Here is a 26,050-nt window from a genome sequence, read left to right as displayed (position 1 = left end):
AGACACTCTTAGGTTCCTTTTAAAGTATATGAAGCTCTTAGTTTGAAAGACTGCTTACTACTCTGTAAATGTGGAAAAGTATGGCTTATATGACTTCTTAAAACCTGCCTTCCTTTTTACTATGACAGCCAAACTTGGGGAGGATAGGACCATAACCCCCTAATTTTGCTAAATTATGGCCCATGGAAAAAGAATTTTAAAAACACGTCGTGTGTGCTACAGTTTTACCCTAATTTCTTTTTCTTCTGTAGGTAGGGTCAAATCTGGCTCTAGCATTTATATTTTGTGAGTTTTCTATACCTGCAGTATCATGGGTTTGGTTTCTATGTCATGTTGCAGGATATTTGGAGATTGTGAATTGTAAAACCTGGCTTTGGTGCTAGAGTGATGGCTCAGTGGTTAAGAGCACTGTCCACACTTCCCAGGAACCACATGGTGGCTCACAACTCTCTGATGCACTCCTTTGGCATGCAGATAAAAATAAATGAATAATAAAATCTGTAAAAAACATAATAAGTTTAATGAAAAAACAAACAAACAAAAAACCCTGTTTGTTGTGGTTCAGCTCTAATACACTTTTAATCCAAGATCCAAGAACTTCGTGTGTTGTAAACAGGTGGTTATGATGTAGCTCATTCCTAGCACACACCTTAATCTAAGAACTTTCTGTTAATTGTAAACAGGTGGTTATGGTGTGGCTTAGCTCTCTTTAGCTCTTTGGCTTTTTAGCTTTTAACCTTTCCTTCCCTGAATGTCAGGTGAGTTAGTAGGCATTTTCCTCCTGGGCTGTCAGCTGAGCTAGCAAGATTTTGGCTTTGGGCTTTTTCCTTCAGGACTTGAGCTAAGTAGGAACGTAAGCTGAGTGCTTTCTCTGCTTCACTCCAGTGTCTGGCTCCTGAGTCTTTTACTTTGTATTTTATGTCAGGCCCTTACTAAGCTGTCTCGGCTCTTCTTAGACTCACTCTGTTGCTTAGGCTAGCCTTGAAGTTTTAATCCTTTTACTTTAGCCTTCTAATATTTGAGATTGTATCCCATACCACCAGGCACAGCTTGATACTGTTTTTCAATAGTAAGGAAGGACAGGAAGTTGATTTTGGAATGAGAAAATACAGTTAAGTAATACAATTATATATTTCTATTTAATGTTTATTATGGATATAGTTTTTTATTCCATCTTTCTGATGTACATTTGTTTAATTTAAAAAAGGCTTTTATGTAGTCAGGTGCAGTGGCACATGCCTAAAATCCCAGAACATTGGGAGGCCGAGGCAGGCAGATCTATGAGTTCCAGGCCAGACTGGTCTATAGATCAAGCTCCAGGACAGCCAAAGCTACACAGAGAAATCCTGTCTCTCGGGGGAGGGGGAGTGAGAAAGAAAAGCTTTAAATTTATTTTTATTGATGGGTGTACATGCATGCGCGGGCATGTGTGTGTGTTTGAGTGTATTTCAGTAATATTAAAATCTTCATTGTTTGCTTACCTAAATAGGCAACACAGCCCTTACCTACGCTTGTGCTGGAGGCTATGTAGATGTTGTAAAGGTGCTCTTGGAATCCGGTGCTAGTATTGAGGACCATAATGAAAATGGTCATACACCTCTTATGGAAGCTGGGAGTGCTGGACATGTGGAAGTAGCCAGATTGCTGCTAGAAAATGGAGCTGGCATCAATACGCATTCCAATGAATTTAAAGAGAGTGCCCTTACATTAGCTTGTTATAAAGGTATAGTATAAATTTTTTTAAAAATACAATAATGAAATTAAAAATCAGTTTTTAATTTAACAATAGAGCATAATAGTACATAATGTCATTAAATATAAATAAGTTCATTTAAAGTGTTTTGAAATTTACACTTACTATTGTATAGTCTCAACAAAAATATTGTCAATGAAAGTGACAGTCTAGCTCTTTTATCAGAGGAAGCTTATACTTTTAATACGATTATACTTCATGATGTTTTTACATATTGGAAGTATTTTACCTTGTGCAAGAAGACGTGGTAATTAAATGCCAATTAATCAGAAATTATTAGTAGTACAGAATATGGTTCTTAGGTGGGCTAGATGTGGCCACCTACATGAAATCAATATTAGAGATTTTTAAAAAGAGCCAGAGTATCACATTTTTTAATATTCCATGGGTATTACAAATTTGTGGCTATAAAGTGAGCCTTTCTACCTTCCTTCCTTGAACTTATAATGAGCCATGCAATTTTGTGTCTGTATCTATACCCTTCCACAATTAGTTCATAAAAGCCATTCAGTGTTGATCTGAAGTATAAAGAAGAAGACTTTGCAAGTGCAGATACAAAACAATTTAAAGAGGCGCTCACCCTCAGGTTTGCTCCTTGTGCACAAGACTGTAAATGAGTGCTTGCTTGAAAGTTTTGCTCTGGTCTTTTACTGAGCCTGGCTTTTTCTTCTAATGCTTTGTTCTGCTGTGTTTAAGAGTGGGCAAGATCTTGTGTTGTTTTTAGAACTGTATTTTCTTTAAAAACATGACCTAATACTGCTTAGACATGTAAATGGCTAAGATTTACATTGTTTACTTTTTGAGTATCTGGTGACAGCAGATTTTCACTAGGGAGCACAGCTGAAGTCAGGTCAGTTATTTTCCCACTCCTCTTTCGTAGTCAGGCACAGGGAGGGGCTGGTTTTATTAAGGATTGGAGGAGTTAAGCTTTGTGAAGTTTTACTGGATACCTTTATGCACTTTTGACAAACACTTCTGAACCCAGAACTAGTTTCATTGCATTACTTACTCCCAGCTGGCCAGAGTACTTTGTGATGAGGCTACCTGTGCAGCTCTTACCTTTTACCTTTGTAACCTACCCTGCTTTCTAGAAGTAGCATCTGAGGTTGTGTTTGCAAGAGTTAAATAGAAAGTAGAGAACTAAGCTAGTAAAGTACATCTTGAGTACTTACAGGGGTCAGTGAACTCTTGTTACCTTCTTCTTGTTACCTTCAAGTAAAATTTCCTGGGAGTTAGTTTGGCAACAAGGTAGAAGCTGTGTAGAAGTCAGAGAGAGTGAGGATTGATGGGAGAATAACAAAGGTGGAAAGGGAGCCAGGTAGTCAGCCAAATCAAGATTAGTAGATCCTATACATGGAAATCTTGTTTTAGCTTATTGTAAGTCATTTCATATTACTCTCTTACAATCTATCCAAAGTACTATTTATGTATTATTGGTCTTGTACTTTTTTAGTCACTTCTTGAACTGAAATAGATGATTTATTTGAAACTGCATTTCTATCATGTGTATCTTCAAAGAAAAGAAAGCATATAAATTAAATGTTTTACCAATATTTTCATAAATGTTGTTTATAATTTATAAATAAGTTTCCTCCTGAAAAGTATGTGTTAGTTATTGTGATTTTAAGCACTTGGTACCATAGAGGTAGTAGCTTGAATGATTTTCATCCCAGGCTACGATTTCTTGAAAAATAAAAGTGACTAAAGAGATGACCTGCAGCTAGAATGATCTCTGCTCTTGCACAGAGGCGCTGTCTTCAGTTTGCAAGTACCCACCCACGTGGGGATCCGATAGCCTCTTCTTCATCTCCGTAGCCACCACACGCACAGTACAGACATATAATCAAGAATGACAAGGGGCTGGGGATTTAGCTCAGTGTTAGAGCACTCCTGAGTTTGGTCCTCAGCTCTGGGGAGGGGAAAAAAAAGAACAACAAAAATTGAGCCCGGTGTGGTGGAGCTTGCCTTTAATCCCAACATTCTGGGAGATAGAGATCAGTGGATCTCTGTAAGTTCATGGCCATCCAGGGCTACACAGAGAAACCTCATCTCAAAAAATAAAAAAATTAAAAAAAAGTAACAAAAATCTAAAAATAACGAGGATAGCATGGTGGGTAGGGTTCATAAAGTTACAGAAAGACCATTTGAGATGTTGGAGCATGGCATCTTTTTTTACCTGCACCAAAAATTATATATCACTTTGATTTTGAAAATAAATAAATAATCCAACACATTTTGATTTAGGACATCTAGAGATGGTGCGATTTCTTTTGGAAGCAGGCGCTGATCAAGAGCATAAAACAGATGAAATGCACACTGCTCTAATGGAGGCTTGCATGGTAAGATGAATGGAATGCATATATCAAGTATATTTTCATACTAGATGGGGAGAGGTAGAGCTACTATAAATAGCCTTTTCCTTTTGCAAAGCTCCTTTTTTTCCTTACTTTGTTGTGGAATAGAAAGAATCTCAGGTGAACTATTATTTGTAAGTTGTATGGGATGGTGATACATGTAATCCAAACATTTGGGAAGTTGAAGCAAGATTGCTGTTTGTTTGAGACAAGATTGGACTATCATGGCTACACCACAACAGCCTGTCAAAATTTAAGGAGCTTCCACACAGCAGGAGATGCTTGCCTTTAGTCTTAGCACTCAGGGAGACAGTAGATCTCCACACAACACGAGATACTTGCCTTTAGTCTTAGCATTCAGGGATACAGTAGACCTCCATGAGTTTCACTACAGCCTGGTATACATAGTGAACTTAAGGATGCCTAGAACTGTGTATAGGACCCTGTTTCAAAAAACCAAATTATGTGTGCATGTGGTAGACAAATAAATTAAGGAGGAATTTTCTATAGGTATATATTACTAGAAATGGAAATAAATGTAAATAGTTGGGCATGGAGCTCTGGTGCTCTTTTTTAATAAGAGAGGAAGCCAGGTATTTGGAGGTCTTGCTAAAAACTTGAAGCTCTTAATTGGACTTTGATTTAACTTTATGGAAGGCATTTCAAAACTGCAAAAATAGCAATGTTACCATGGAAACAAGACACTAGAATTTTCTATTATCTTTTTCTTAGGCCAGAGTGCAGAGCAAGGTGAAATAACGTGTGAGGAAGTATTAGCAAGAGTTAAAAAACGGAAAAGAAATTCCTTAGTAGTTGCTGGAATAAGATAAGCTTCCTTCTTCGTCGTCTCACTTGAATTTAAATGATGAACAACAAAGAAAACATCATGTACACATTGTATTCCTTTAACACATGATGCATTTTTTTCTCTACTATTTCAAAAATTTTTCTGCCAAGTCAAAAGTTTGCTTGCTCCTAAGATCTTGTGAAAACTTTGCTTTCCTTTATCTGAGGTTTGTCACTTAACCATATAAATATCCACCATGCTCTGCTGATAACATTGTGGCCTTGGGTTCATCTCAGTTTATTTACTTACCATTTCTTTATTGATGGCTGATAAGCTTTTTGATTAGAGGCACAATTCTTCTCTATTTGTTTTAAACCCTTAAAGTCCTAGTTCCCAATTCTATATGGTAAAAGAGTCTGGCAACACATAATATATATTTACTAAAGTGTCGGCTGTAGATTGATTGTTTTTTGAGTAAATGTCAGCAAACTTGAGTATATGGTAGTTGAGGTGTTTTTAAATTTTAAAACCCTTACGATGCTGACTGGATGTTTTTTTACTTGCTCATGAATAGGATGGCCATGTTGAAGTAGCTCGGTTGCTTCTGGACAGTGGTGCTCAAGTGAACATGCCAGCTGATTCATTCGAGTCACCATTGACTTTGGCTGCATGCGGGGGGCATGTGGAACTGGCCGCCTTACTTATTGAAAGAGGAGCTAGCCTGGAGGAGGTCAATGATGAGGGCTATACTCCTCTGATGGAGGCAGCACGTGAAGGACATGAGGAAATGGTGGCGTTACTTCTAGGCCAAGGTAAGCACGTCTAGCAACATTAAACCGGGAAGCTGTAGAACACAACTCTTGGTCAAGACTGGATTTCAGCATTGCACCTCAGAAGAGCTGACTGAGCTAGTGCTTCCAAACTTCTACCTTGTCTGCTGTAAAATGGCTCACACACCCTGCTCAACAAAACGAAGTCGTTTTCTTCAATGTAGAACTCAGAACGTCACAAGCTGTGAGAAAATAAACAAAAATCAGGGTTCCTGTGGGCATTTTTCTTATGGTAATATGAAGTACAACAATTCTCCAAGCCTATAATAGAGACTTCTTTGGAGATGGAACACTTAGTAATAAATGCAAGTGCCTGATAGGGAAGCAGAATGGGAAACGGCTGAGAAGACAGACTTGATGAAAGTGTGCAGCTGGCCAGGCGGGGGCGATACACGTGCAGTCACGCAGTGCTGCCGGGGCTGAGGCCAACTGGCCTACATATGGAGAAAACCACTGAGGAAAAACAAATCAGCACACAAAACCAGCAAAGCCCATCAGAAACTCTTGAGCTCATCCAATAAGGAACTTCTGGAAAAAGAGAAATGATCTAGTAGTTTAATTGTCTTACATTTAGATAATAATCTATTATTGGGTTTATAGCCTTATTTTATTTTTCTTTAATTAGGATTTTGTTTTTACTTTGTAAGATCTGGTCCATTTAATACAAGTGGCACATTTACATATTTTTATGCAGGGTTCTACTAACTAGAACTTTAAAGTACTTACTGATTTGAAGTAAACTTTTTTAAATGTGAGTCGTTTATACTGCATGGCAATTCTTTACTTCAGGCGGTTTTATTTCTGTGGGAGTGGCACAGGATGCTCCTACAACAGTGCTTTTCATATGGTGCCAATTAAAATCAGCTATGGTGGTAGTAATCATGATAATATTGTTGCCTAGGCAAGTAAATTAAGTGAATTAACCTTAGTTTGTTCAGCTTTATGTAGAATGGTGCTGAAAGCAAAGCCATTGTAAGGCCTTAGTGGTAGAGTACTTACTCAATGTTCCCAAGGACTTGGGCTTTATCTCCGTCCAGCAGCACACAGTTGCCTACTAGGACAGGCCGTGGGCCCTTCTCCAGCAGTGCCGCTCCCCTAAATTCAAATTACATAAGTAAGTGCACCTTAACAGTCTGTACTTTGAAGATTGTCTGGGAAATAGTAACAACTTAACTATATGTTAGCTTTTAGTCATTACTGGTACCTTCTTTCTAAGCAAATATTCCAACTACGTATATCATAGACAGACTTAGGAATGTGATCCGCCCTCCCCCGCCACTTTTGACTGCTAAGAATAGAGAAGAGATACTTCTATTCATTTTAGATATAGTTCACTAGAAAACAGTTAAGTTTTGCTTATATCTGAGTAAATTCTTTAAGTAGAATCTTTATTTTAGGAGCAAATATCAATGCACAGACAGAAGAAACTCAAGAAACTGCTTTGACCCTGGCTTGCTGTGGAGGCTTTCTGGAAGTGGCCGACTTCCTCATTAAGGCTGGAGCTGATATAGAACTAGGGTGTTCTACCCCTCTGATGGAAGCCGCTCAAGAGGGCCACTTGGAGTTAGTTAAATACTTACTAACTGCAGGTATGCATTTCTGCGCTTGAGCATATAGTGCATGATGTTATAAGTACCACACAGTACAGATCTTTTATGTTGTTATGGTACACAGTATATGTGCTGAAAAGATAGGATATGCTTTGTGTATATTCTGAATACTTTAACTATCATAGGAGATATATGCAATTTTAACTTCAAGTACTTTAATTTTTTTTCTCAGAGATCACTCTGTGTGTGTATGTGCGCGCACACGTGTGCGTGTGCAGAAATGCCACCATGCATATGTTGAGAGGGGGTCAGCTCTTTCTACCCCCTGGTCCTGGGGACTAAACTCTGGGGTGGGGCGGTGGCGGCGGGGGTGGGGTGGGGGGGAGGGTCTGATTTGGTGGCAAGTACATTTAACCTCTGAGCCCTTTCTTAACAGACTTTCCCCCACTCTCTTTTAAAGAGGTTGTTGATGTGTTCATTCTAGAAATAGATATAGATATTCTGTCTGATTCAGGAGTTGTGGGCTATCGTGAAGGTTTATGTTCATTTTTAAAAATGGTTTCAACTAACTGTTGCAGGAGCTAATGTTCATGCCACGACAGCTACAGGAGATACAGCTTTAACATACGCCTGTGAAAATGGCCATACGGATGTAGCAGACGTCTTACTTCAGGCAGGTGCAGATCTGGTAAGCTTTGTCACTTAAATCTTTATTTGTAAAAATAAGACAAGAGTTAAGGCATTGTAGCACATCCCTGTGTACTCGGAGGCTGAACCAGGAAGAAGACGGAGAGTTTCAGGAGCAGCCTGGCTGCTTGGCTTCAAGGCCTCCCCAGAGTACATGGTGAGACTCTGCCCCATCAGACAAAGCCAAGAAATCAACTCAAACGCTTATTTCTTCTAACTTTGTTAGCTTTTTTTCTTGCTATTATGTAAAGTCACATAGATTCTTTTTTACTGTATTTAGGTTTTTTCTTATTTTTATAGCATTATTCAAGTACACTAATCTCATCCTAGTGGTAGTACTACAAATTAATTTTCCGTAGTTATTTACTTCAGGCAGATATGGCTTATGAGCATCCCTTTGTAGGTTGGGGAAGAAATGGTCTACTGTGTTTTGAGCATTATTAATAAAAGTGTAAAAAGACAAGTATTTGATAACCTTTTCCCACAAACAGTACATGAATTACTTATGGTGGTATAAGAGATTGTAAGTACATGGCGAAAGTGCAGAAAGCAGCAAAAGTCAAAAGATGTAACTAGTCATTTGAGATAGTTCATTGGCTGAGTAGGGTTTGGCAAAGGAGGACAGGAAATACGTCAAAAAACAATGCATAATTGAAAAATTGTTGGAATGTTCTGAGAGATTGAAAAGTGTGATGTGTCTGTGGAAGGAAGGACAAATCTCCCAGGAGCACTTAGGAAACTGGGCGGTCGCTAGAGCCTCAACTAGAGGGAGTTCTGAGGCTGTCCTGTGCTACGTGAGACTCAGAAAATGATGTGGATTTGAGGTGAGGGTGTGTATATATATATATATATGTATATGTATATATATATATAATCTAGCATTCATAAAATTGAAGTAAGAGCAGCACTCTGCTGTGTAACCCTGAGGTGCATTATAGGGGGCTCACCATTAACAAAGGGAAGCGGGTTGACCATCTGGCCAGTGTTCAAGTTCTGCAGTTATGTTTATGGAGAAAGGAAAAATTCTTGTCTGTAATTTGATGAGCGTGTCATTTCAGTGCTCTTCTTTTGAAGGTAGAGTCTCACTCTGTTGCACTTGAAACCAGTGCTGTAGTGTCCTGGTAACTAGGACTACAGATGTGTGTACCTACTGTAGATTTCAAACTATTACAACAAAACAGACATCTATTTTAATTAAAAGTGTATTTTTCTTCATTTGCTCATTACATGATATTTAGTATATTTGGGTTGAAAAGTAACTCCACTTTTCCTTTTGATTTTCATGAAAAGAGTGATTAACTATTCCCTTTAATTACACAACTGTGTTTTGGTTTGGTTTGATTTTGGTTTGTTGTTTATGTTTTTATTTTAAAACAGGAACATGAATCAGAAGGTGGAAGAACTCCTTTAATGAAAGCTGCAAGAGCTGGTCATGTTTGCACAGTTCAGTTCTTAATTAGCAAAGGTAAGTTTATGTAGAGGAATTGTTTTGCTTTTCCTGAAATATCTCCTTCATTCTATGCCAAGGCATACTGACATTTGAAGGCTAAAAACCATTTATGGTTATTATATGACACGGAGAAGGGATGCTCTTAACATTAGTGATAAACATCTCATGATAATATATAGTAGTTGTGAACTACTATTACACCAAACAGCCCACTTGTGGAGAAACACTTATAAAAAAAATTCTTCTGTGCCAAAGATTGTATATTTAAATCCTATTCTGTTTGGATAATACAGCATTGTTTTTGAACAGGGTTTATGTTTTTGCCACAGAAAACATTTCCTACTTTGGGTTTTTGTTGTTGTTGTTTGTTTTATTTTTTTCTTTTCTTTTAAAGATTTATTTATTTGTTATATGTGCGGTGTTGTGTCTGCATGTACACCTGCCGAACAGAGGGGAGCACCAGGTCTCATTACAGATAGCTGTGAGCCACCATGTGGTTGATGGGAATTGAACTCAGGACCTTTAGAAGACCAGCTAATGCTTTTAATTAACCTCTGAGCCATCTTTCCAGCCTATTTTGTTTGTTTCTTTGTTGTTTTGTTTTTATTTTTTTTAATAGATGATTTAAAATTGAATGAAGAATATGTGAGACAAGACTAAGTGCTTGAAGATTTTCGTTCATAGTCAGCAGTTTTTCTTTTGCGTTCTTGAAATCAGAGACTTACAACTTTATATACAATCAAAAATGTTTTGGGAAAATTACTACAGAAATTTAATGTTCAAATTAGTTTCACATATATACTATGATTTTTTTTGAGAATGGAATTATGCCTATAATTACTACTCATTCTTTGATTGAGTTTTAATTAATTTGATTTCACTTCCTCAAATTTCCAGCTGGCACATTACCCATCACAGTCAGCCAAGCCAGGGGGAAAGCTTGCCTGCTTACTTTGCTCTAATGCTTCCTAATGAGAAAGACGGGGAAAACATCACTAGATCTTTATATTCCTTATGAGGCTTTATGTATTTAGCTCATAGACGACAATGTTAGTCTTTTTTAATTTTTAAAAAAGATTTTCTTTTCATTGTATATTAAAATTATATGTATATGTGGTTTTGGCCATGGGTTTGTGCACTTGAGCACAGTGCCCACAAATGCCAAAAGAACCCGTAAAATTCCAAGAGGTACAGGTAGGTGCTTGTTGGTTCTTTAAAGCAAACTTGGGTTTCCCAGAAGAGATTCAAGTACTTTATTAAGTGAGCCATTTTTCCTGCCCTTGTATGTTAGTTTTTTAATATAGTAATTTCCTTTGGTATAATATAAGCTTGTATTGTATTATCTTCACTGGTACATGTTAAAATATGAGAGAAATATATCATATTTTCATGGAATTTACTTGAGAATAATTCTGTATAGGAGAGAAAAGAGAATTTTTGTGAAACACGAGAGGCTGTTTATAATCAATGAAACTGTGTAATGAGTGTGAGGTTTCATTGCACTATTTGCTTTACTATTTAAAAATAATAAAGTGAGTTAATGGGTATCAGGTAAGGGTACTTTCCATTTTAGCAGATGACCTACGTTCGATGCTTGGAACCCCACATAGTAGAAAGAGAAAATCAAATGACACAAATTGAAAACCTGACTTCCACATGCACACCATGTCACATGTGCGTGTTTACATTCATCAGCATGAGTGCGCGTGCACACACACACACACACACAACACTTGTGTACTTAAACACTAAATAATCTGTTAAATTTTCCCCAATGGGTGCTAGAAAGTAGGATCAGTGGTGAAGAGCACGGGCTGTTCTTCCAGAAGACTTCTTGGGTTTAGTTTACGGTACCCACATCAGTTAGCTCAAAACTTGCTGTAACTTTGGCTCCAGGGGATACCAATGTCCTCTGCCCTCCAAGTGCATGTGCAAGCACATGGGGCACATAATCTCACACAGGCACATACATATATACATATAAATTAAAAATGGAGAAAAATCTTTAATTTTTTTTTTTAACCATCTGCTAATGTGGTTTTTTAATGCTTATTTTAGGAGCAAATGTGAATCGGACCACAGCTAATAATGACCACACTGTACTGTCCCTGGCTTGTGCAGGGGGTCATCTGGCAGTGGTGGAACTGCTTTTGGCTCATGGAGCAGACCCTACTCACCGTTTAAAAGTAGGTAACTCAAGTGGCTATCGCAGCATTTTGAATTCTCCATTTTAAAAGTCACACAATTACCATATATTAGTTGTATTTGTAATGGTGTTCTGAATTTTAGTCATCTGGTTTTAAAGAGGGTTCTGTAGTAGATACTTATGTTCAATGTATCTGAGATCTAATGGCTTTTTTCTGTGTCCTCTTTTTTTCCTCCCTTCTATATACATTCTTTTAGGATGGCTCAACCATGTTGATAGAAGCAGCAAAAGGTGGCCATACAAGTGTTGTTTGCTATCTTTTAGACTATCCTAATAATCTCCTTGCAACCCCTCCACCAGATGTCACCCAGCTAACCCCCCCATCCCACGATTTAAATAGGGTAAGATTCAAAATTAAAGCATCTTATATTTCTTTTAAAGCTTAAATAATTTTCATTTAAATTCTTATCTTTGTTAAGTTCTCTTCATAATTATGCCAAGGCTAATGGATGTTTGGTATAACATTTTTTTTTTGTATTGATGGGATTATGTTTTCCTTTCTTTTTTAATTATCAGAATAACAACTGGAATTCAAAGCCAATTAAAAAAAATGAAAGAATGTTAAGGAAAGTAATTTGATATAGATATGTCATTGTCTCAAATGGCATATTAAATACGTAATTTATTACTGTGATAGTGGATTGTATACTAAAGATTGATTATCATCCTTTTCTCTTAGGCACCTCGTGTACCAGTTCAAGCACTGCCCATGGTTGTCCCACCTCAGGAGCCTGACAAACCACCTGCCAATGTTGCTACTACTCTTCCCGTTAGGAATAAAGGTCAGTTATACTTCTAAAGACTATTTCGTACATGTCCAGGTGAAAATAAGAAAACAGAAACTAGCCCTTAACAATTATTTTTCACCAACAATGAATTTACTAAGTGGTATCATTAATGTTTTTTGTTTGTTGTTTGTTTTAAACCAATGAGAAAAGCAAGTTTCTGGGAGAGAAGATTAGGTGCTAAGAGGAACTCAGAAGAGGTTGAGGTGCTCTGTGTAATGGGATTCTGCTTACCCACGCTGTCCTCTAATGAGTAGTCATTCTCATTCATACTAAGCTGGATGCAGGTGGATGACATTCTGCTCATTTTTATTTACCATACCTAAGTCTTCGTAGTGATGTGAGACAAAGCTTAAGAAGTTGGATCAAATATGAAATTCAATTTAAAGACTTGGTTTAATGTAGATTTGTATCTCGGATACTTTTTCCTCAACTAATATTAAAGATACGTAAGGCACACTTGTTAACCTTAGAATTCTAAAGTCCACCTTTTGACTTGTGTATGTCATACCATGCCTGTCTTAAGTATGTCCCCAAACATGACGCCTACCAGTTTGAATCCGTTTTTCTTTTGAAAAGTTTTACTTGAAGAAACTATGTGATTTTTATTTCTTGGTTTGGCTACCTGTATTCTTTTACCAACAAGTATGCTAGATATTCCCAGCAGTTCTTTTCGGTCACTGCTACCAGCCTATTGTCTTGGCATTCTTTTCTGTTGGTTGCTAAACCTGTTAGCCAGACCAGTCTTACTTACCTGGCTGTCAGAAGATACAGGGGATGGCGGAGTCTAGCATCTTTTCTTCCAGGGAAAGTAAATCCTGATTCTCTATTGGCTAGGTAGCTGCGTGAATATGTGGATTTTCTATCTCTTTCCTTTGTCAGTCTTAAAGATGGTAGGTCCCAACACAGACATATTTTAGTTGTATTTTAATTTCTTGGTACATCTCACTGGTTTGGACACTCTTTGTGTGTATGTGTGTGTGTTTATAAAAGGCACAGATGCTTTATTAAGTGTGGAAAGTCTTGACTTAGACATCCAAGTTTTCAGTACACCTTTAATGAGTAGCCTTATTTTCCTGCTCTTATTGTGAGTTGTTACATTCTGACCACATGAAGCGACATGCAGCCTTAGACTGGACATGAACTGTACCACTTAGGTATCACAGCTTACATCTGTCTGTTGTCTAATTTTAGTCTTGTGATATTTATAAAATTCTGAACTTTACTTCCCCATATTACTCTATGCACAAAATACATACATTCTATATTTATGATAGAGAAGGTGGACTTGTGTTTAACTCCTTAAAAGTACATTTCACCTTCATGGGTATGATAGCTTCGTGCATAACTGTTGGCACTAACCCTCCCAACAGTAACTCTGCAGTGAGGATGCCATTCATGTGCACTTCTGAGGGGGTTTCTTTTTCACACAGCTGCTTCTAAACAAAAGTCCAACAGCCATTTGCCAGCAAACAGCCAGGATGTACAGGGTTACATCACCAATCAGTCTCCAGAGAGCATTGTAGAAGAGGCTCAGGGAAAGTTAACAGAACTGGAACAGAGGATAAAAGAAGCCATAGAAAAAAATGCACAGCTGCAGTCCTTGGAGCTGGCGCATGCTGACCAACTTACCAAGGAGAAGATTGAGGAGCTGAACAAAACAAGGGAAGAACAAATTCAGAAGAAACAAAAAATTCTGGAGGAACTGCAGAAAGTAGAACGAGAGCTACAACTGAAAACTCAGCAACAGCTTAAAAAACAGTATCTAGAAGTGAAAGCTCAAAGAATTCAACTGCAGCAGCAGCAGCAGCAGTCTTGCCAGCACCTGGGACTACTTACTTCTGTTGGGGTTGGAGAACAGCTTTCCGAGGGAGACTATGCACGGTTACAGCAAGTGGATCCTGTTTTACTTAAAGATGAACCCCAGCAGACTGCTGCTCAGATGGGTTTTGCACCAATCCAGCCTCTGGCGATGCCGCAAGCTTTGCCTCTGGCAGCGGGTCCCTTGCCTCCAGGGTCCATCGCAAATCTTACAGAACTTCAAGGAGTGATAGTTGGACAGCCAGTGCTGGGCCAAGCACAGTTGGCAGGGCTGGGGCAAGGAATTCTCACTGAAACACAACAAGGGTTAATGGTAGCCAGCCCTGCTCAGACCCTCAATGACACGCTGGATGACATCATGGCAGGTGGGTTTATATTGTTATGAGCAGGTATCAAATATGATTTGCTTAAGGCGAGTAAGAGTATGCCAGAATTTTTTCTTTTTTTTTTTTTTCTTTCTTTTTTCTTTTTCTTTTTTTCTCTTTTTTTTTTTTTTAAAATATAACTTACTCAACTTGAACTATTTTTGGACTCTTGACCCATTATATATTTAGGACGTTCTCAGATGGCTACAGGTCAAATTAAAGATAAGTTCATACAATATAAATGTCTGAACATTTCTGTCTTAACTCAGTAGGTTGGGAATCTAGGTTTTTCAATAGTGGCTTGAGTCTTGGTTTTTATTTTTGGTTTTGTTTTTCATTTTAAGTTCAGAACACTGGGATTGGGCTTTGGCATTTTGTTTCTGTATTTACACCAATAAAAGGAAAATCGATAAAAGTTGAAGTACAAAGGTAGTAGAACATATTAAGTCTACTTGTGATTTTTAAAAAAATATATTTTATATACTAATGTACCAAACTTCATGGTGGCTATTTAAAAACAAGCAAACAGCAATCAAAACAAAACACCTTGACAACATTAATAAAGTACCAACCAAGTACAGTCTGATTCTACTGTATGTCAGTGATTTTTTTTTTTAAATCCCCTGTGAATGTTAATGTATAGTCTTGTTTCTGACTGTATTATGGGAAGATGTGTTCCCCTAACATTATGGTAAATGACATGTTTTTAAATGTGTAGCCAGAGAGATGTTCTTCTGTCCTAACAAGGACTGCAACATAAGAAGAGTGTTGATGCTGCTTATTTGGGGCTAATCTTGTGAACTGTGTAGCAGAGTAGGATGAGAGTTCATAGGTTATAGGTCATGAGAATGCTCTTATTAGCTAAAACACTTCTTCCTTCCTTCCGGAAGGACACTTGATGATAAGAAAGGGAAGAAAAAAGAGTAAATAATTGAGTTTTCATAATTTTCTTCTGATTTCTTCCCATTTAAAAAAGTCATTTGTCTTTACCTGGATTGTTTACTATTTCTAATTTTAAATCTCCTAGAAACAATATATTATGATGACTATAATGTATGACTATACATTAATATAAGGTTCATTTCTTGAGGAAAGGACTGTGTGTAGTGTTTAGATGGCTAGGTTGAAATAACATGAAGAGACTCAGAAAAACAGGTGATGAAGATTTTTGCACTTCATAAACTGGTCCAATTTCCCAGTCTTTTAATTTCCTGAGCAACATGTAGTATGTTAATCTCTGTTATTCTTAAGAGTAAAATAAACTACACCAGGAAAATTGCTAATAGTGACTAATAATAAGATTTGTAACAGTCTTAATGTTCATGAGTATATGATTTTCAAAACATAAATCCCTACTAATCACATCTAAATACTTATGGTAATAATAAACTTTAAAGACTTGAACATTGCATGACAGTACACAGTAGCTGTAAATCTAATGTTCAGTAAGTTAGAGCATAACTCTCTTACTATGTCAGGTTACCAAAGGATTGTAGAGTTAAGTGTTATTTATTGATGAAATGAAGACTTGGTTGTTCTATACCAATGACTGTTGGAAAATTGTTTTTAATGTGCTATCAGAATCTACCTGATGTACTTGGGCATAGTTGTCAACAATTTGCTGTTGTAAAATTTTTTAATTCTGATGAGAATTATCAGATGTTTGTAAAGCACCTTTTTCTATTGATTCATTTATTCCCAAAATTTCTGTTTGTGTGTTCAAGGTTATTCCTTCATAAAAAAATTTTTTTCTCAAACTTTAATGAACGTAACATTTTTAGGGATTATGACAGGTTTTCTGTTTTCCAAAATGGCTACTACTGTATTTTGCTCTTCTGTGTGGGTAAAGTACCCAGTGGAGAAAGAACAGAATTAAAAGTAATCTGCTGCCTACCCCTAGGTCATTCCTGCCTAGCACCTCGCTCACACTCACACGATGTGCACATGTATGTGTACATACCTTTTTCTCTATTCTCATTGTTTGAACAACTTCTGATTATACTTGTCCTTTCAGTTGACTAAGGTTCATTTTCACATCTTATTTTGGGCTTCTTGTGTAGTGCAACCTCACTGGGCCTTCCTCCCAAGCACCTTATTCTCCAGGCCTCACTTGTTAGGCTTCTCATATGATGCTGTTATTTCTTTTGGTACCCAGCTGGCCAAGTCTTCAACCTTTCTTATTCTCCATACCTGCCAAAGCAAAGCTAGGTACTTGTTGAATTTCTCTTAGCCTTTGTTTTATCTTGATTTACAGTTTTCCAAAACTTTGCAAGCATGTGGTTTTCCCTCTCTAAATTGAGTTTTCAAATGTAAAGAAAAGAAAATCCTTAGTACTAGAATTCCTTTTGGTACTTAGATATTTAAAGCTTTTTTGTTTTAGCACTGTAATAAAGGGTTGAATGGTGAGCGGTTACTTACTATTGATAAAATTGTTTCAAAGGCACTGCCAAGGAAATGAGGGTTTGAAACACCCCAACAAGAAAACTAATTTTAGTATGTACTTTAAAATACATTATTCCAGTTGGAATGTAGATTAAATTTAGACATTTGCCCATGTTTTAACCCATTTAAAATCATAGAATAAAAGTCGGTGTGGGCCAAGGACGTAGCTCAGTTGGTAGAGAGACCCTGGCTTTGGTCCCTAGTGCTTCCTGGAACAGTTGTGGTGGGGCAGCTCTTTAGTCCTGGCACCTGAGAGCTGGAGACAGCAATTGCAATAGTTCAAGGTCATCTTTAGTCACTTTCCATTTTTGAAAACCTATCAAATGAAACATGTAAACAATCTTAAGAGCTGTAGATTTTATGCGATTTTTGAAATTTATGTATAAGATAGGAACTTTCAGTTAAATTATTTGATCTTTAAGGCCATGTGCTGGCTCATGCCTATAATCCTGGCAATCTTGAGGTAGACTCAAGAGATTAAGGTTGTAAGATTGAAACTCTGTCTATAAAGACAATCCGGAATAGTATCTGAGTTGGTAGAGAATCAGTAACACGTGACCCTTTCTTTCAGTCTGGTTCCTTGATGATTCAAGTGTTTGTTTTGTTTGATTTTTTTGTTCTTTGTTTTTCTTTTGACTTTTAAGTGGACTAAAAATGTATGATTATAGAGTGTTTGTTGCAATAATGTACAGTGTATGTTTGTGCCTTATGTAAGGATTTTATGTAGATTTCTTAATTGATAGTCATGTTTATACTTACTGTTAAAAGGTCAATTTCAGTATTATTCTTGGCGCAAGATAAGTTCTTTTGCCTGGTTTCAGATTCACCTGTGAATCATAATTGTTTTCTGTCTGGTGTAGTTGACGATACTTGGGAAACACACATCTACACTCTATTCAGAGATTACTGTCCAAACTTAATATTAATGCAGCAGCATTCTTACTGTGGTTGAAGAAGAAGACATTCACACATTAACTTCAGAATTGAGTTATCGGGAGAATAAAATTGGTTAAGCTAATGTTCAGTCTATTCTCTGCCTCTGTCTTTAGCATTCTCCCACTTCAAGTACAGGTGTTCCTAGCCATTATTCTTTAGTCACATATGTGGGTGAAATGAGATTGCAGCAGAATCCTACATTGAAGAGTAAGACTCCATACTGGGAGGATGATTGTATAGAATATCTTTATTCTAGCCTCATCTTAATTTTGTCCTCAGTCAGTATGATTGCCAAATTGATTATGAGATATTTTATTCCTCTCAGAATAATTATTAATGTAAGAAAATCCTTTTCTGTGGGAGGATCAAGTTTTTATAGTTGAGAAAACTGTCATACCAGGGTCTTGAAAGTTACTATTGCCCTATTGTGATTAGTAAGTATGTGGTTTTTAAAATAGTTTGAATTTTAAAAATCTACCATTCTAAAAGTAAAGCAACTTTTATTTGCTCTAAAATATAAGGTGTGAGTTGGCTACTTTAAAAAAAGAATCACTTCCCCCATTCTGGACTATTTATCATTTATTCCTTTTCTATGTAATTTTAGTACATAAAATATTTTTGTTTTCAGAATTATTTTGAATTTATATTTTTTGGTTACTTTCATTAAAGAAAATTTGTCTTTCAGATGGATTGTTACATCTTATTGATGTTTTGTTTCAAAAACTCTTTAAAATATTTCTTGCTAACAGTGTTTCCTCCTTATTAAGTACAGTTATTTTGTTCAACAGCAGTCAGTGGAAGAGCATCTGCAATGTCAAACACTCCTACCCACAGTGTCGCTGCTTCTGTTTCCCAACCTCAGACTCCAACTCCAAGTCCCATCATCTCTCCTTCAGCCATGTTACCTATCTACCCTGCCATTGATATTGATGCACAGGTAAGTTCCACGTTTAAGAGAGGCGGTTTCACTGGAATCAGCCATCTTTAAAACGCTGACGTACAGTGAGTGATCTTACACAGCTCAGACTGCATTGTCGAAGACTCTGGCTGCATTAATAGTTAAAATTCATTTTTAAAAAACCTATTAGACATGGTGGCTCACACCTAGTCCTAGCATTTAGAAGGACAGATCAGAATTGCACGAGTACAAGGCCAGCCTGTGTCTTTATAATCTGGCCTAGCTATAGCGATAATGCAGTTTAGAGAGGACGTGAATATAAAAGAAGTAACCTAGTGAGATTAAAATAAAACCCCAACTGTGATACCAGTCTTTAAAGTTAGGGTCTGGAGGAACAAGAGTTAAAGGTCATCCTTAGCCATGTAATGGTTAAGCTGGTCTTAGCTACGTGATGCCCTGTCTCATTAGAACAAAATTAGATTGGTGTGTATTTTCTTAAATAGGTAATAGATTGTTGCTAGGCCTGAGACCATGAATCAGTGGAGGACTACTTAAAGTCCTGGGTTCAGTCTGTAGCCTCAACAAAAGGTGATGCTGTAACCTAATGAACTTTGTTTCTATATATTAAATACTCTTAGTTGCAACTTTTCCCCTTGAGACAGGGTCTCCGTATAACCTAAGCTGCTCTCAGATTCCCAACAATTCTTTTGCTTAAACCTCCCAAGTTCTCGGATTATAGGATGAATTTTGGCTTTATATCACTTTTTAAAAGTGTGATGGGGGCTGGAGAGATGGCTCAGTGGTTAAGAGCGGCACTTGTTCTTCCAGAGGTCCAGAGTTCAAGTCCCAGCAATCACATGGTGGCTCACAACCATCTATAGTGCAATCTGATGACCTCTGCTAAAGATAAAGCACTCATAAGCAATTAAAAAAAAAAGTGTGATGGGATAACATAAGGCATGAGGAAATAGGTAGTGAGTTTATGCAATTACGTGATGGCAGATTCCATTGAGGAGATAGAAATGCTTTATTTATATTATCAGAAAGAATATGTATAAGGGTAAAAAAAGATACTGATATGGTTTAGAAAGCTTGAGATCTATTAGGTAAGTAAGCAGTTCCATTAAAAAATTTAGTTGATTGCAGGCATTCAGGAGGCAGAGGCAGGTAGATTCCTGTGAGTTCAAGGCCAGCTAAGGCTCATAGTGAGACCCTGTCTCAATAAATAAATAAGATGTAATTGACTATGGAAGGCAAGATTCCTCAGTGGTTAAAGGAGCTTTTTATCATGCCTAATAGGCTCAATTTGATTATTGTAATACACAGTGGAATCCACCAGTTGTCTTCTGACCTACAACTATGCTATGCTGTACACACACACACACACACACACACACACACACACACATACACACACACATGCAAAATACATATATATTCATTATTATATCGTTGTTGTTGCTGTAAATTGAGCATGAAGTCTTAGAACAAGATGGAGTTGAAAATTTAACTTGTTTTCTCTTGAAAAAGGCTAAGAGGTGGCAGGCACAGTATCATAAATCTGTAATCCCAGTGCTAGAGCGATAGAGGCAGGAAGGCCAAAGACTTTCTTTTTCAACTATATTGTAAGTCTGAGGCCATCTGGACCACAGAAGACCTTGTCTCACAAGAAATCAGTGAAGTGAAATTAAACTGAAAGAGAAAAGGTGTCTGTTTGGTGAGACAATTTAAAAAGGTAAAGTATGGGGCTGGAGAGATGGCTCAGCTGTTAAGAGCACAGCATCCAGGTTCAATTCCCAGCACCCACGTGTCAGCTTACAACTCTCTAACTCCAGTTCCAGCAGGGTACTTGGCACCTTCACACCAGTAACACATGCAGACAAAAAAAAAAAAAAAGGTCAATTTAAAAAGGTAAAATGATAGTAAAAATGTTTTATATGTTTAGATTTATATTTGTAGTATTTTGATAAATACCTGGAGTGAGGAAATACATACTGTTAAAACTTAAAACCAGCTTTTCATAAATCTGAATTTCAAGGAATGTGTGTATATACCATTAAAACCATGTATTTCCAAGCTGTGAGAGTTCCTTTTATTAAGATGATTCATGGTCTGTTGTTTATATATGGGTTAGTTTGTTTATCCTTAGACAGGATCTTACTATATAGACCAACCTGGCCTGAAACTCAGAGAACTACCTGCTTCTGCTTCTTAAGTGCCCTGATAAAGGCATGTACTACTATGCTCAGACCTGTTTTGTTTTTATTTTTATTTGTGTGTTTTATGTGTGGATGTTCAGACTGCATGTTTTCTGTGTTCCACAAACATACCTGTTCTCTGGAGGCCAGAAGAGGAGCTGTGAGCTACCATGTGGGTGCTAGGAGTTGAATCTAGGCTCTCTGTAAGAGCAACACGTGCACTGAATCACTGAACCATCTTTCTAGTCTAAAAAGTTGTTCTGGGGATAAAGACATGATCTAATCCTCAGACCAGGTCACTTCATTACTATCCCAAAAGGAGGCTAAGCATTTTGTGGATTTGTAGTCACATTGGTGAAGGAGGAAATCTATCTGTTTGTGTTTGTTTGCTGTGAGTCTTACTTAGCTTACCTAAACACATGACCTGACTTTATCTTCTGGGTAGGGAGAATTACGAGAGTGTCCCATTGCACTGGGTAAGATGCTATCCAGGCTTCATCGCCTCTTATAAAACTGTGGAAAAACATGTTCATTTATATTTATTACTGACCAAATTGTAGAATTCAGTAAAACTTGGTATTGAGTATGCATTATTTCCCTTCTCCTTCTGGTCTTGAGACTATTGCATTTGACCAGAAATGTGTTCTTATAGTTAGGGGACCAAGAAACTTTATGTAGGGGCCCTTGTATAAAGTTAAGTTTTGTTTTTAAAACATTTTCAAATAGAATGGACCCAAAAATGTGTGTCGAAGTACAACTTTTATTTTTACTGAATATTAAGTTATTAATGATGAAATTATTTCACTTATGAAACTGCTTAACCAACAGTCTTGTAAATCAACTGAGAATGTGCATAAATTAAAAGAAACTTGTTTATTTATAAAGATTTGACCAACTGATGCCAGGCAGTGGTTTGGTGATGACACACATCTTTAGTCCCAGCAAAGGCAGGCAGATCTCTGAATTTAAGGTAAGCCTGTTGCACAGGGAGTCCCAGGACAGCCAAGGCTACAACAGAGAAAACCTGTTTTGAATACCAAAAACAAACAAAAAAGTATTGACTATGGCTCTTTAAAATATCCCTGTTTGCTGGGCATGGTGGCACACACCTTTAATTCCAACACTCGGGAGGCAGACACAGGTGGATCAAGGCCAGCCTGGTCTACAGAGTGAGTCTAGGACAGCCAAGGATACACAGAGAGACCCTGTCTTGAAAAACAAACAAGTAAAATATCCCTGTGAGAGCCAGGGGTGGGGGTGGTGCTGTATGACATTAATCTCAGCATTTGTGAGGTAGAGGCAGGTGGACCTCCAAGTTCGAGGCGAGCCTGGTGTACAGAGTGAGTTCCAAGACAGCCATGGGTACACAGAGAAAACCCTGTTCCAAAACAAAACAACAAAGAAGATTTTTTTTTTTTGTACTGCCTCTAAAAATATTTCTTACTGAAGAAAAAAAAATTGCATAAACTCTGATACCATGAATGTTTTGGTTTATATGACCAAACTGTGTTAGAACACACAAATGAACTACTGAAAAATACTAGACAAAGAGCAATGGATGTGAGAGATTAAACACTCTCCAGTGGGATAGAACACCTTTTTTATTTTAGTTGATGCTTTCAGAAGTAGAGCAGGTGTGAGTTCCTGATTTGATCCTAGCACAAACTGACGTAAGATTAAACTTGGGTACCCCTGAATTAATTATTTTTTGAGTATAAAATTTGATTGACTCCTGTAGATATGTAAGTAGAAGAAAGGACCGTTGTTTTGCTCATGGTCTTTTTTTAAAAAGTACGTGTGTGAGCCTCTTTGCTATCACATTGACATCATATGTGTATGAGCTTCTTGTCTTTGTTATTCTTCAAATTAGAAATAATGTGAGAAAAAATAATAAAACTTGTTCTATCCATTGTTTCCATTATCTTTTCAAAGGTATAGATGTGGGCTGGGAATGTGGCTCGGTTGGTAAAGAACTTGCACAGAATCTTGGGTTTGTTACCCACCCTATACAACATCACATTAAACCTGGTACGATGGTATTTACCTCTAATTCAGGAAAACCAAGAGTTCAGTGTCATCCATTGGCATAGAGCATGGTTTAGGCAAGCCTGGATTACATAAACTATAACTTGTTTAACGTCAATAGATTATAGCTGAGTGTGACTTGTAGTTGAGTATCACAGCTCATGCTGTGTTGATCCTAACACTGGGGTGGAGCAGAATGATCTCAGGCTGCTGCTCAGTCTGCAGTCCAGAGTGAGCTTGTCTCAGTACTGCCGCCGCCCAGCTCCTGGCGGAAAGCAGTGGAAGAAGGTGTGAAAGTGTGTTTTACCTTCAGTTACCTAAATGTTTGATTTCTCTTTCTCTATTTTTCCTGATTTCGGAATCTGGAGAGAAGTTTCACAATAGTGATGAGGAAATATACTATATGTAATATACATTGAGGCCTTCTACTTTGTTCTGGGAATTTTCACATGCCTAGCATCTCAGCATTTGAAAGTGTGAGGTAGTGGATTAGGAGTTGAATGCCAGTTAGCCTGGCGTTTGAGACCCTCTCGCAAAACAAAATAAACAACAACAACCAAAAATACCAATTTCCTTTAAAAATATAGCATATAGGAGTTGAAGAGAGAGCTCAGAGTTTAAGACCTCTTGCTGTTTCTTGCAGAGGGCCTATGTTTGGTTTCCATCACCTGTGTTGTGGTTCCAGAGAACTCACACCATTTCCTAGCCTCTCCAGCACTCAAAACAGGGAGGCCCTGGGCGTAGCCGGTATCCATAGAGATACGGTCTCAGAGAAGAGCTACGGTCTCAGAGAAGAGCTACATGCTGATTGTTCTCATGCATCTGATACCTTACATGTTAGTGATGACTCTAAACTTGCACATAATCTGGCTTCATCAGAAGATGAAATATTTAAAATTTTAAAGATTTTATTTTTTCAGGTATTTTAAAATTTTTTAGTTATTTCCATTCTTTCTTGTTTTAAACGTAGTTTAGGAATAATAGTTATCTTTTCTATATTAGAGTTTTTCAACCTGTATAATAATTAGCTTCATTTTCCTGCAACATTTTGATATGTTTTATAATCCTTTGAATTGGGTTTTGTGTGTGGCTGTATCACTGAACTCTTCCCTATCTCAACTAGTCATGTAAATAATTTATAAAGGTGCTTGTCTGTTTAAGAGTTTGTTACTGTGTATCCTTGCCTGTCCCTATACTCACTAGATAGACCAGGCCAGCCCGAAACTCAGAAACCCACCAATTTGGCATTGTTTAAATGTTTGCGGGGCAAAAGCAGTCTTTCTCATGTTATCTTCAAGCATCAGATGCTTTCAGTTATTAATGAAAAATGTACGTGCCTTCTTACTGTAATTAATTTCAGTTCACTAAGGAATTTGGCAATTCTCCTTACTCAGCTTCAATTTTTTTTTTTTTTTTGAGTTCTCAAAGTGTGTGGTCCAAACTTTTTCAAAAAATAGTTTGACATTAAATTTAAATTGACTTTATTTAGTCATTAATAGGATCCTGTAATGACCTATATTCAGTTTGTCAACCTGAAATTATGGAATAGAATACTTGGGGGAAAATGATGCTTAAAGTTCAGGTAAATTTATGCTTGATGATGAGGGAAAATATATTTTATTCACCACCTCAAACTTTTTTTTAACATTTTGTATATTTAAGTTGGACATTGCTATTACAAATTACTCTTTAGTCTCCAAAAGAACTTTTAAAACTTATCTGTAACGTGACCCTGTCTGGATTTTGCATACAACTAACAGGGAGTGTTCAGTGTGGTGTTTGTAACAGTCTCACTCAGTACTGTAAGATAGGATTTGCGATGCAGTTTGCTGTCTGCAGTGTCCTTGGTCTTCAAAGGCCCATCACTAGCAGTTACCAGTTTAATGTGGCCACCAGGAAGTTGTGTTGTCTGAGCTTTTGTTTTCTTTTCCCTGCAATTAGACATAGCTTCCTTTCTTTTTAAGTGTAAAACCTGAAATGAAGATCATATACTGAAACACAGGACTGTCACTTATTGAAGCTTCATGTCCTTCTTCGTTGTTGTTGGTGGTGCAGCTCCCCCTTGTGGCCATCCCTGATCTCTGCAGTCAGTGGCTCTGTCTCTGCCAGCTCTTCTGCAGAGCAGCTCTTGCGGCTCCTTCTCCATCACTGACTAGTAGGCTTTTTCTCATTTCTTGACTCTTGATCATTTTTACTTTTTTGTCTTGTTTTTATTTTTTTGTATTGGAGTTTGGCATTTATAGTTATTGGGAGGGTATTGCTTCTGTATTATGTAAACATTACTATAGAAGAACATTATAAATATTTTATGTAGGTCTAAATTAATAACCTTTCAATATGTGACCTTTTACAGTTATTGTCAATCGTTCGATGTTCAATTAATGTTTTCTGGACAAAATACTATACTAGGTGAAGAATGAAAGCAGCATATGTCTATTAGCTTTTCAAGAATTTTGTGGGCTGCCCATGGGGCACCAGATCTTTAATTCCAGAGTTTAGGAGGCAGGCGTAGGTAGACTTCTGAATTCAAGGTTAGCCTGGTCTATATTGTGAGAACATGTCTCAAAAACAAACAAAATAAAGGCAATTTTTAAAAGTCGTCTGAAGATGGATAAAGAAAACAGTATGGTAATCGATATAAATATATTAACTAAGAGTAAATAGAATTTGCCTGACACAGTGGCATAGGACTGCAATTCCACTCCCACACGGTTCAGCCAATATTGTGAATTCCCAAGCCAGCTCCAAATACATAGTGAGACAAATTTCAAAACAAACCACAGATGAGCTTAACTTAGAACACTTTTAGTTACAACTAGAGCTTGATGACACGCATCTTTACTCAAGAGGCAGGTGGACCTGGGTGGTATACGTAGGGAGGCAGCCAGCCAAGTCTGCAGAGTGTGACCAGCCCCTGAAAAGCAGAAAACCACCACAGTCCCCTAGGAGGCAGAGGGAGGAGA

At 37.3% G+C, this 26,050-nt stretch overlaps 1 protein-coding gene across 8 annotated transcripts in view; it reads left to right on the top strand.

Annotated features, from left to right (window-relative positions):
• ANKRD17 (ankyrin repeat domain 17) overlaps window positions 1-26,050 on the top strand; it is a 143,527-nt gene that overhangs the window by 66,205 nt on the left and 51,272 nt on the right. For 4 of the 8 annotated variants that reach the window (XM_084758430.1, XM_084758428.1, XM_084758431.1 and 1 more), the window contains exons 6-16: window positions 1,490-1,723; window positions 3,998-4,092; window positions 5,469-5,706; window positions 7,122-7,313; window positions 7,853-7,962; window positions 9,339-9,426; window positions 11,470-11,597; window positions 11,815-11,958; window positions 12,297-12,399; window positions 13,836-14,588; window positions 18,755-18,903. In XM_084758430.1, coding sequence (XP_084614556.1) covers window positions 1,490-1,723; window positions 3,998-4,092; window positions 5,469-5,706; window positions 7,122-7,313; window positions 7,853-7,962; window positions 9,339-9,426; window positions 11,470-11,597; window positions 11,815-11,958; window positions 12,297-12,399; window positions 13,836-14,588; window positions 18,755-18,903 — 2,234 coding nt within the window. The remainder of the gene's footprint in view (window positions 1-1,489; window positions 1,724-3,997; window positions 4,093-5,468; window positions 5,707-7,121; window positions 7,314-7,852; window positions 7,963-9,338; window positions 9,427-11,469; window positions 11,598-11,814; window positions 11,959-12,296; window positions 12,400-13,835; window positions 14,589-18,754; window positions 18,904-26,050) is intronic. The other 4 variants (XM_084758433.1, XM_084758435.1, XM_084758429.1 and 1 more) reach the window with 3 other exon arrangements.

This window comes from Acomys minous, assembly GCF_964271855.1.
Source record: "Acomys minous genome assembly, chromosome: 15".
Classification (NCBI taxonomy): Eukaryota; Metazoa; Chordata; class Mammalia; order Rodentia; family Muridae; genus Acomys; species Acomys minous.
The sequence above is the reverse complement of the archived record's forward strand: the minus strand, read 5'-3'. Positions and strand labels throughout refer to the sequence as shown.